This window comes from Thamnophis elegans, chromosome 9 (assembly GCF_009769535.1).
Source record: "Thamnophis elegans isolate rThaEle1 chromosome 9, rThaEle1.pri, whole genome shotgun sequence".
NCBI lineage: Eukaryota > Metazoa > Chordata > Lepidosauria > Squamata > Colubridae > Thamnophis > Thamnophis elegans.
Genome location: NC_045549.1, coordinates 47911132 through 47923919, shown reverse-complemented (window position 1 = coordinate 47923919; position 12788 = coordinate 47911132). Strand labels below are relative to the sequence as shown.

The 12788-nt window shown below is 39.3% G+C and overlaps 1 protein-coding gene across 2 annotated transcripts in view; it reads left to right on the top strand.

Moving 5' to 3' along the window:
- KLKB1 (kallikrein B1) overlaps positions 1 to 12788 on the top strand; it is a 30166-nt gene that overhangs the window by 3210 nt on the left and 14168 nt on the right. For both annotated transcript variants that reach the window (XM_032223704.1, XM_032223703.1), the window contains exons 3-10: positions 2208 to 2367; positions 2631 to 2734; positions 2852 to 3011; positions 5141 to 5250; positions 7572 to 7731; positions 10264 to 10373; positions 10488 to 10647; positions 10742 to 10857. In XM_032223704.1, coding sequence (XP_032079595.1) covers positions 2208 to 2367; positions 2631 to 2734; positions 2852 to 3011; positions 5141 to 5250; positions 7572 to 7731; positions 10264 to 10373; positions 10488 to 10647; positions 10742 to 10857 — 1080 coding nt within the window. The remainder of the gene's footprint in view (positions 1 to 2207; positions 2368 to 2630; positions 2735 to 2851; positions 3012 to 5140; positions 5251 to 7571; positions 7732 to 10263; positions 10374 to 10487; positions 10648 to 10741; positions 10858 to 12788) is intronic.

Genomic DNA, 12788 nt, shown 5'->3' with positions numbered 1-12788 from the left:
AAGAGAGAAATGGAAAGAGCAGAAAGACAGAGAAGGTAGATAGGCAAAAGAAATGAAGCTGAAAGAATGGAAGGAGGAAGGAAGAGAAAAGGAGGAAGGGAGTGAGTGAGGAAAGAAGAGAGGATGGAAGGAGAAAGGAAGGAAGAGAGGGAAAGAGCAGAAGACGGATAAGGTGAAGGTAGATAAGCAAGAGGAATGAAGGAAGAAGTGAGGAGTCTCGAGGAGGGGGAAAACATTTAGTGACCAAAGTTACAATGGCATTGAAAAAAGTGACTGATGACCATTTTTCACACTTAGCGACCGTTGCAGCATCCTCATGGTCACGTGATCAAAATTTTGTTTGGCAACAGATTCGTATTTATGCTGGGTTCAGTGTCCTGGGGTGACCTTTTGACAAAAAATAAAATTTTTAATCAAGCCCCCCCCCCCCCCCCGGTGTCCCTCTTTACCAATCTGAAAATCTGGTCACCTTACACAGGGGGGCAATTTAATTTTTAATGAGGGCAATTTGAACCTTGTTTAAATCAAGTTAATGTCCTTTTAGGCTCCTTCCGCATGAGTAGATTCACTTTTTGAGTAAAGTAAGAATTTTATGTCACGGAGGGAGGGGGGGACATTCTGAATTCAGAGTCCTGCAAAGAACCAAATGGCCTTTGCCATGTCTCCCTATCACCTTTTCAATACCTTATTCCATTAGAGATTTTTTTAAACAAATAGAATGAGAGTTGAAGGGTAACAAAAGACCTACCATAAAAAGGCATGATTGACTGATTTTAATCCTAAATTGTAGCATTCCACATTATTTTATTGATAATCTTACTCATAGATTGCAAAATCTTTCCCTCTATAGGGGAGAAAATTAACACTTGCTTATTATTTCATTCTTGGTTTGCCTTAAATTTATCTATAATATACTAGAAATAATAAGGGTACCGGCTACATACAAGACCGGACCAAGGACTGGGGCCAGGGGCATCTTTCATTAGCATTTCTATTTTATTCAAGTGAAAATATCCTTAGAGACAGGATCGTTTTTTTAATTTTTAATATATATTTTTATTGTTTTTACATTTAAAACAGTGTAGCACCGTGAAGTCGAAGTGACCATACAATCACATTATATACAACTAGTTTATTCCAGTAACTGTTAGCCTACTTAATACATCATCTATCCTTCCATCCAATCACATTATTTACAGTTTGTTCCAGACTTGTCACCTTGTCTTATACCAATAATAAAATCTGTTCTAGACTTCAAAATATTCCAATTCCCCTTTATTTTTTAGTTCAAGAGTGAGCATATCTGCTTCCGCATAGGCCAAAAATTTTCTAAGTATATCTAACTCTGATGGTGTCTTTTCTTTTTTCCAATATTGCACATAAGTTATACGTGCCACAGTTAGTACATATATAATTAGGTAAAGGACATCTTTCTTATACTCCTCCGGTATTATGCCTAGGAGAAAATTTTCTGGTTTAAACAAAATCTCCCACCCTCTGTTCCAACCATGATTGTATCATTTTCCAGTAAAATTTTGCAAGCAAGAAACAAGAAATTTTGTTTAATATAGGGGGAAGAGCTTTTAAAAAGTAAAGAAGAATTGTTCTCACATTCTGAATTAGCATAGAATCCTGGCATAGAATTTTGGGACATTGAATTTTTTTTCAAAACCTGGGTATGAATAACATATTAAGTCTTCAAATAACTTGAATTATTTCTATTTGAAAATATGGATAATCTCTAAATCTGTCCATGCCCTTTGGTGACAGTTCTTGTATTACATACTGAATCACAAACTTGTTAACCACATTTTAGCTTACATGGTTTGTGATAAGGTTAGTTTATGGTTCTCTAAATTGTGGAAGCTCAAATGATTTGGTTTAAGCAAAACCATGGTTAAATTAATGTGGGGCAAGCACATCCATAGCCAGCTTCCTTTAAGTCTACAGTTAAGCCAAGACACTCATCAATATTTTTATTGTATTCATTAACTAATCAAATTTATATGGCCACCCGTCTCACAGAAAGTGACTCTGGCTGACATACAACAATATGAGTTATAAGTAGAAAATGTACTCTGTTTCCTTTCATGGACAAGATATTTAAATTCCTGCATAGCATTCTAGTGCCTTTCAGTGTTGTCTAAATTTAGATCTTCTGACTTTGCAGCACAGCTAAAACTCTGGCATCTTTTTTTAAACCTCAGAATGTATGTCTGAGATATACAGAAACACATATATCGAAGGAGGAGACATATCTAGGATTTATACTCCAACAGCAGATTATTGTCAGATGGTATGCACTTATCACCCAAGATGTCTTGTGTTCTCCTATATACCAGGAAGCTGGGTAAAAACTACTGCCAGGTAATGCTAAGATTATTTGATGGATTATGTGTACATTCCTGCGGGCATGACAGTGGTGTGAAAAGGCCTTTCTAAGACAAAAGAGAAAATAAGGAAATGGAAGGTACTTCTAAATAAATTATGACAAGAAGAAGACAAGAGTGGGTGGCAATGGAAGTTACATCTTTTGAGTTGGGCGGTCATATAAATCCAGTAAGTAAGAAAACAAGTGAATGTAAGAAATATCTGTTATATGAATAATGTATCCCACTTCCAACTATCAGGTTTTCTTGCTTCCTGAAAGAAATTGATACTCAAGAATTGCCAAAGATTCACAGGGAAGGAATAATCTCTGGTCATTCTCGGAAGCAATGCACTCAAATTACTGGTAAGATCTAATTGTTTATGAGACTTTACAAAGCAATGAAAAGATCATATGGTGCTAAAAATGACCTTATAGCAAATCTAATAATTGGTCATTTATTTCTTCCTGTCTTTTTTCTAGCTTGCAGTAAAAAAGTGTATGAAGGACTGGATATGCAAGGGGAAAATTACAATATAACTACTGCTGACAATTATAATCACTGCCAACAGAGATGCACCAATGATAAGCACTGCTACTTCTTTACATATACCTTAGAATCATTTCACAGTGCACCACTACGGTAAATAATAATAAATAATATTCAGGATTTGTGTCATTGGACTAAAGAAAGAGTACAGATAGCTTAATACTAAAGAAGTACTTTGATATGCAGGCAGTCCTTGACTTATGACCACAATTGAGCCAAAAAATTCTGTTGCTAAGCGAGACATTTATTAAGTGAATTTTGCCCCATTTCATATCTGACCATAGTTGTTAAGTGAATCATTGCAGTTGTTAAGTTAGTAAATGGTTGTTAAGTGAATCTGGTTTCCCCATTGACTTTGTTTGTCAGAAGATCACAAAAGCTTATGACCCCAGGACACTGCAACTGTCATAAATATGAGTCAGTTGCCAAGATCTGAAATTTGATCACATGACCATGGGAATGCTGTAATAATTGTAAGTTATTATGGTCATAAGTCACTTTCCAAAGCCATTGTAACTTCAAATGGTCACTGAATAAACTGTTATAAGTCAAGGACTACCTGTACTACCTGCTTGCGGGCATCAACACAATGTACACCCTAGGAAAATGAACTTGTGAAACCTGGATCTAAAGCATTCTTCATCAAGAAAGGCAGGGACATGCAAGGTTTTCTAGCTATCAAATGCAAACTGTGCCCCCATTTCAGTTGCATGTTCAGAACTGGAGTTGAGATTAAGTTCATAAAATGGCAGGTTCAGATGCACTTGTGATCCACTGCTCATTGGTTGCCCCTATGGTGCACCAAAAATCTTTCATTCTAGGAGCCACGAGTTAATCAAATACTTAAATGTATCATATTATTGTTGAACACAATACTGGAATAAATGCAGGGTGATTATATGTAGGTCAGGGGACCCAACCCCTGGACCGTTACCCACTACTGGGCCTTGAACTGTTCAGAACCAGCCTGCAGAAATTGTGGACAATTTTAGATGGTGCATTCCCAGTTACGCAAGCAGTGGGGAAGTACATGCACACTCCATTTACGCAAGCGGTAGGCGAGTATTCCCTCTTCTCACACAAATGGAGCTGTGTGCACATGCACACACTTGCCTGATGCTTGTGCAGGCAACCATCCCTTCCCACCATCAATGGTTCACAAAGCTGGAAAGATTGGAGAACTCTGATCTAGGTTATAATAGTTAAGTTGCTGAACTAGAAATTAGGAGACCATGAATTCTAGTTTTGCCCTTAGAATGGAAGCTAGCTGGATAGGTTTGAGCCAGTCAACCTTTCTCTGCCGTAAGAAGAAAATACAGCAAAACATTATGGAAATATTTCCAGGAATACTGTCCTGTAATCACCAGAAGTTAGAATTAACTCAATGGACCGTAACAACTACATCTGGGTCAATAGTTCCCAACTTGGGGCCCACACCCCAAAGGGGGGGAAATTGATTTTTAGTGGGGGCAATTTGAATCTTTTTTTATTAAGCTAATGGCCTTTTAGGCTTCCTCCGCATGAGTAGAGTTCACTTTTTGAGTAAAGTAAGATTTATATGTGACGGAGGGGGGAGCAGGATTTTAGAGATGCTTAGGTGGGCCAAAAAAGCACTTGGGAACCACTGATTTAGGTTGAAAAAACTTGAGTAAATATTCTGTGGCAGCAAAGAAACATAGAAACTTTATTTGTTGTCTTCTACTCGTCATCCCTATTTTTTCACTCCATCCCATTTTTTTTCTACCAGAATCTGCCGTTACAATATACATCTAGAATTTAAGCACTATTGCTTTAGGTAATTGTCTATGTATAGTTCTATATAGAAACTCTTTTAAACTCTTCTAATTGTCATACTTTGTTCTAAATTATAATATATAACTTATAAATTTTAACAATAGGTTATAGCATAGTACTTTCTAATGTGTAGCACCATGAAAGATTAAGAAAGACATTGGATATTGGAGTCATATTTTACCAAAAACTGTGGTTTAGCTTTAACCGCATTGATATAAGCCACAATGACTGTGGTTACCCATTGCACTGAGCTATAAATCACATGGCTAGAATTCACACAGACACTAAGCAAATTCAAGCAAATTGTGTGTCATATAGTATGCAGGTCATGATATGCTTATAATAAAACACATGAGTCTTCAAGCTAAGCTTGAAATAATTGAGCTGAAGTTTGCATTAAATAGTATCTGTTTTCTTTTCTTATCCAGTAATAAATGCTACCTGAAATATAGCAACACAGGAACCCCAACTAATATAAAGCAGATTAGGGATGTTGTCTCTGGATTTTCATTGAAACCATGCCAACTTGCCCAAACAGGTAAGTTCCTTTATCTTAAAGAAAATAGTATGGATATTATCATAGCCTGTTTTAAGACATGGTATGTAAATATGTGTCATACCAGACACTTTTCCAATTTGGCATCCTCCAGATTGTTGGAACTGGCTGAACATTTTAGCAGTTGCAATTCCAGGATGTCTATGGGACCATATTGGGAACTTGCCTTATAGAGCGAGTTCCCAACCCTAAAAGGTCTATAGCAAGACCTCATAGGCCCGTGATGGTGAACCTATGGCACATGTGCCACAGGTGGCATGCAGAGCCATTTGTCAAGGCATGCAAAGTGTTGCCCTGACAGCTGGCCAGCCCGCATGTGCTCACTGGCTAGCTGAGTTCAGCCTTCTTTTTTGCCCTCCGGAGGCTTCAGGAGCTTCCCTGAAGCCTCCAGAACGCGAAAAACCAGCCCTAAGGGCAAACTGGAAGTTCAGGAATGTACTTCTGGTTTGCTTGTAGGGCCAGTTTTAGCCCTCTGGAGTCTTCAGGGGCCTTCAGTAGGCTTCCCTGAAGGCTCTGGAGGGCAAAAAATGACTCTATGAGCAACTTATAGGGTCATTTTTTGCCCTCCAGAGCCTTCAGGGAAGCCTCCTGAAGACCCCTGAAGGCTCTGGAGGATGAAAAACAGCCCTACAGACAAACTGGTTTGCTTATAGGGTTGTTCTTTGCCATCCGGAGGTTTCAGGGAAGCTCATGAAGCTTCTGGAGGGCCTACGAGGGGAGGAGGCTGTTTTCGCCCTTTCCAGCTCCCATAAAGCCTCTGGAGCCTGGGGAGGGTGAAAAAAGCACACCAAAAATGGGTGGCAGCACTGGTCATCAGCACACGCATGCTGGGGTTATGCACATAGCATTATGGATGTGGCATGCCTGTGCACGACCCCCTGCGCTCCCCCCGCTTTTGGCATGCGAGCCACAAAAGGTTCACTGCTATAGGCAATTACAAGATAATTCTATAGAATTCCAATTGTCCTTGTTTCAAATTTTATTATGAATAATATTATAATCTATCTGGATTCATAATGTTCTTGGCATATTTAAGCACATTCTTCTAAATTATTTTCGTAATATAGGCTATGCAATCTAATATTTACACTTAAGATTTGAGTCAAGCAAAAATCATTCCTAACCCATCCTAATGCCTTTCCTTCAGTCCCTGTCTAACATATATTTTCAAAGGCCATCTGTATGGCCCTATGCTTCTCCTCCATCAGACTGTCATCTAAGATAGATCTTCTGAGTGAAGATTGTACTAACCCACATGCCTCTTTTCTGGGAAGCAGGAGAAGGGATAGAGCATTTTATAAATGTCACCATTTTACATAGGTTATTCATTTATGGTGATATTAATCCAGTAGAGAAACACTAGATTGTAGCTTTCCTAGTATGGCATCCCTTAGATATACCGTATATACTCGAGTATAGGCCGACCCGAATATAAGCCGAGGCACCTAATTTTACCACAAAAAACTGGAAAAGTTATTGACTCGAGTATAAGCCTAGGGTGGGAAATGCAGCAGCTACCGGTAAATTTCAAAAATAAAAATAGATAGATACCAATAATGTTTTTGAATATTTATTTCAAAGAAAAACAGTAAACTAGCGGTGTATTCAATGAAATACTTCACTCACCTCATGATGCTGATGTCCCGCTGTGATGATGATGTCCTGTGCAGCCGCGGGAGCGATGTCCCGCCTCCTATGACACACGGCACAGTGATTCCTATCATTGGATCACTGTACCAGAGGAGGTGGGACATCGCTATGTGGCTGCTTGCCATAACAAGGAGGAGGTGGGACATCGTTGCAGAGCGGCAGGAAAGGGAGGAAGGGGAATCGTAAGACAGCCCTGCATTACATTAGAACGTGAGGAGGGGGGATGGTGCGGTGCGCGCTGCGCGGCAAACTGACACAGAGGGAGGGGAAACTCACAGGGGCACTGGGCCATTCACGAGCCTCACCCAGCGGCATGGCCCCGCCCCTTTTTCTCCTCCATTTCGGGCAAATTTTTCACTGACTCGAGTATAAGCCGAGGCGGCTTTTTTCAGCCCAAAAAGTGGGCTGAAAAACTAGGCTTATACTCGAGTATATACAGTACTAGGACTGTAGCTCTTCCAAAGTCTCCACACATCTGGGGACACCAAGTTGGAATAGACTATTCTATGCATTCAAACATTTTCTGTCATGAATGTCATACATTCTGTCAGAATCTGAAATGTAGACTTTTTCTCTCTCAATCCATATGTTTTTTTTGATAATATGATGACCACATGGACTACTATAACTTTGCCAATTTATTTTCGGTGCAGATTGTCAAATGGACTTTTTTCAACATTTTGAATTTTCTGGAATTACTGTTGCGAAGGTTTTGACCCCTGACAAATTTATATGTAGAACAGTTTGTACCTATCGTCCAAACTGCTTATTCTTTACATTTTTCAGCAGTGAATGGGAAGTAAAAAGCCAAAGGTGAGTATAAGTTCGATAAACTGATGTCATAACAATTTTTAGAAGATTCAGTATTCATTCCATTACTTTCCATGGTTTTGAGACAGGAGATACCTTGAAGCAGGTATTTCTGCCCATCTGATCAACATTTGTCCACGTCACACAGATTTCTTTTTGCAGAAATGAATATTGCAAAGCTGTCTGGCTCTCAACTTACATTATATATAGCTAAATATACAAGAAAAAAATTAAGATGTTCACTTGGGAAAAAAAACGAATGTACCCATATATACACAAACACATATGAAAATGAAAAAAAAAGGAAAATTAAAGAAATCCGGGGAAAACAGCACCCATTTTGGTGGTGTCATAACAAAAAGTCTTCCTATAGAATTATATGAATATCAACAGGCTGGTAAGAGGACAGTTCTTTGAGGACATGAGGGCAGGGTAAGCTGAAGGAAAATAGATGGTTCCCCCTGTAGCCATGTCCTCAACTTTTTAGCAGCTTAAGTCAATTGCAACATCTGGAAAAAGTCATGAATTAATTTAATTTAATTTATTAGATTTATAGGCCGCCCAATCCCGGAGGACTCTGGGCGGCTTACACAGAACAAGAAAAGAAAAACAAACAAAAAATAAAAATAAAAAATTTAAAAAATTCTCCAACACGCATACGTTCAGATTGGGGCTGGACCCTACATAATAAGGTCAACAGCCCCAGGCCTGCCGGAACAGCCAGGTTTTAACAGCTTTTCTGAAGGCCATGAGGGTGGGTGAGGTTCGGACCTCTGGGGGCAGCTGATTCCACAGGGTCGGAGCAGCCACAGAGAAGGCCCTCCTCCGAGGCCCCGCCAGCTGACACTGTCCGGCTGACGGCGTCCTAAGGAGGCCCACCCTGTGGGATCTTATCGGCCGTATGTGGCAGTAGGCGGTCTTGCAAATACGCTGGTCCTGAGCCATATAGGGCTTTAAAGGTAATGACCAACACCTTGAATTATGTTCAGAGACCAATTGGCAGCCAGTGCAGCTCGCAGAGGATAGGTGTAATATGGGTGTATCTCGGTACACCCAATATGAACAGACTTCGACATTCACCCTAACCCATTAAGTGCAATTCCAGAACTTTGTTTAGAGGTACTGCATTCAGCGCCAAAACAGTTTACCCAAATAGGATTCAGTTCTGCTGGTTCGTATTCAGTTAGGCCTGCAGGAATGTTATCTGCTGGTGACAGATTCATCCTTGCTAATAATAAGTATATAGGTAAAAGATACAGAACTTAAATACTGTGTTTATTATTCTGTTCTTAACAGGATTTCTCCTGAATCCAGTCCAAACCCTGACTTGTAGGATTAGGGGGAAAAATGAATACAAAGAGACTCAGAGACATTAGCAATCTATGAAAAGTTGTGGAGAGATAAGAAAGGAATGGAAGAGAACATAGACTTAAACAGTAAAAAAAAAAAACAACGTAATAGCAGCCAAGTCAATTGGCAGGTTAACTCATAAATGGCATGTAAGCTTAGATGGAGAGAGATCTGGGAAGAAGCATTTTATATAACTCGATAAAACTCACTTTCATTGACTTATAATAGATGAGGCCAAAAAATGTCTATTACACTTTCCAAGATTCTGTATTTATATCAAATTTCCATTAAAGACACCTCCCTGAAATCTGTGTAGTTGTTGTGGCCCGCCAGACATGGACAATGAGGAGGTTGGGGAGGAACGTGGCCCACCTCTCAACTCTGGGGAAGGCTCTGATAGAAGCTCTGCATCAGATGCAGAGATAGAGCCAGGGCCCTCTGACATTTCCCAGTCACTGGAGAGGCAGCTGCCTTTGGAGGCTGAGATAAGTGGGGAGGAAGAACAGCTGGGGCCTGTTCCAGATGTGCGTCTGCACAGAGCTGTTAGGAGAGGAGAACAACTGAGGACAAGGAGTCGACTTGAGAAGCAAGGCACACATGAATGCTGAATGGCCCCTCCCTGACTGGAGAATAAATAGAAAGAAAGGGGAGTGGTGGTCGTAGGAGACAACAGTTCAGATTTCTGAAAATTTGGCTCATTGTGTTTTGTGCCTCAGAGACTGCTTGCCAGAAAAAATTGTAGTTTTGTGGCTGGGAACTCAAGGCCTGGCAATTATCACAAGGAACTGATTAGGTCTCCTACTGAAGTTAACTCTTTGAAGGACTATTTCCTGGACTTTTCGGTGTGCGAATGCCATTAATTCACAGGAGATAAATAAAGAGGGGTTTTTTTGTGACCAGGAGTCTGTTTCTTATTTCTGCTAAGGCTGGGTCAGAATAGTAACAGTAACAGAGTTGGAAGGGACCTTGGAGGTCATATAGTCTAATCCCCTGCTCAACCAGGAGACCTGTACTAGGGATTCGAACCACCAAACTTCTGACTTTTCTGATCAACAAGCTCAGTGTCTTAGCCACTGAGCCACCTAGTCAGGCTGTTAGTAGTTTTTGCTTCCTTGTTCTTGTTCAGCTGTGTGGGACTTGAAACAGTCAAATATTAGCCATGATTATTTGGTGTTTTTGCTTTAGATATATCTGTCTGATGATGACTTCAAGAAGTCAAAAACCAGAGAAATTTACAGAAAGAGCAAATGTTATATCAGGATTCAGTCTCTTGAACTGCCGTAGAGCCGAACCTGGTAATGAAAATATGATTCAAAATGCTCCTAATTAAAATAAAATTGCATGACTAGTTTTTGACCTGTAATCTGCCTTTGACATATACTTTCACAATATTTCCAAAATGATTGCAGCATGCCATTCCCAGACCTATCCTGAATTAATCTTCCGTGGGACAGAACTGAATGTGGAATATGTCAATGGGCACATAGCTTGCCAGGAACTTTGTACAATGACCCTCCGTTGTCAATTTTTTACTTATGTTTTCCGTAAAATGCAATGCAACCATCAAGGGTACGTGCTTTTGTTTCATTTACAAAATAACCATAATGTGATTTTTTCCATGCTCCCTTTTAGAATGATATTGCTTCTTTTATTTCCTGTATAGCAAATGTAAATGCTACTTAAAAATGTCAGCCAATGGGTCCCCAGATAATATCGAGGCTGAGAATGAAACAGTTTCAGGCTATTCTTTAAGACTGTGCCAAACTAGCAAAAGCCCTGGTGAGTATCCAATTCCTTCCTCTTCTGTTGCCTTTATAGGGTAGAACAGGAGATGTTCATTCACTTTGGTAAGACTTGTATCATCCCTAACCCGATAATTTCCAGAAATGTTGGAGTAATATTTTCCCAGTCCTTTACTAGCATGTCCCTGAGCCCCGCAGTTGGGATTATGGGGAAATGCAATCCTCCAACTTGAAAAATTGTACTCAAGGATGGAAATTATCATTTTATCAATGTTTCATAACTGTTTAATTTAAAATATTTAGTGACACCACAAGAGACTAAAGAAAATTATTCCCATCAAGCTACTACCAGTTCGGATGAACTGGTCCGAACCAGTAGGAACCCAACACTGGTTTAGTGTGGGGCTCTTGGGGAAGGAAATTTAATCAGAACAGTTGCCAAATCCATGTTTATTCAGAATTCCAGGATCAAGGAAAGTTACACAAATTGTGGATTCTATACATAGAAACTATATGTTCATTGTTGATATCTAAGATAATGTAGAGATGACAGCACCCAGCAGATTCTTCTGCAATAGATTCATGGCCATTAAGGCAGAATTCAACCTGTTTTTTTTTAAACATTCTGTGTTGCCTGTTTATATGAATAGTATATGAAGGCATTTGTTAACTTCAGCTGACAATAAATCTCCAGTTTTTCTCAAGACCTGTTTTTTGTTCAGGTTTTAGCTGAAAATGAGAAGGAATAAATTGTGGAGGTCTTCTGCAAGATAGAGAGATCAGCTCTCTGTCTCATGATAAAACACATGCCATCTGCCTTCAGTGTCAATGACTTTGTCTTGCCCTTTTCTGCTGCACATTAGTGTGGCTGGATTTTGATTCTTTTCATTTATGCAGCATTTCAAAAAGGAAGAAAAATGCATTTAATCTTAAATATGCTAGCTTTTGGTTTCTTGATATTTTTTCTACCTTTGTTAATGCCAGTATTTTATAAACTAGAATCTAGCTGTTTAAAATTCTTATTCCTGTTCCTAAACTTACAGCAAATAAATCTGAGCAAATAGTTATATCAGTAGGTCAAAGTACCTATTGATTGGCACATCACACTGCTATTTACTGGTAGGTTTTTGTTCCTCTTAATACATTTGACATGAAGCAACTTCTTTGAACTTGATTTAGGTTGAAACTTTTGAGGACTCGGGCTCCTAATCAATCTCAAATGTTAAGATAAATCTCTGATTTAGACTATTGACATATACTTTGAATTTGTGTGTGTGTGAGAGAGAGAGAGAGAGAAAGAGAGAGAGAAAGAGAGAGAGAGGGAGAGAGAGAGTGGGAGAGAGAGGGAGAGCTAGAGTTCTTGTTGATCTCTGAGCTTGGTTATTTGCTTGCAGACATTTCATTATATCACTAAATAACATGATTATAGTAGCATTGATGTTACTTAATTGGATAATGAAACATGTGCAAGCAAACAACCAAGCATCAAAAGTTCTATATATCCAGATATGGGTGCCTACCGGTTCGGACCAGTTCGGCTGAGTAGTAGTAACTCAGCTGGTCATGCTCCTGAACTGGTTCTATTGCCGGCACTGTAGTCGCCACCATCTTGTTTTTTTATAGTACTGTGCATGTGCGCATAACGTGTGCATGCCTGTAGCATGTCCCTGAGTGAACCAGAAGTAGCAGCAAGTGGAACCCACCCCTGTATATATCCTTTTCTGGAACACTGTTGATCATTAGACCTTGTATAGCTCCTAAAGCAAATGCACTCTATACAGTCCTCCAAATGAATTCCATGAATTCACTTCCTGGTAGAGGCTTTGAACCCCAATGAAAAGGATTGGACTCTTTGTGTCTGATACTTACTAATAAACTTGACTAACCCATCAATGTAACTTTTAGTATCAATATTTTTTTTTCATTGTTAAAATGTTTTTATTTTCCATTTTTCATTTTCATACAGTC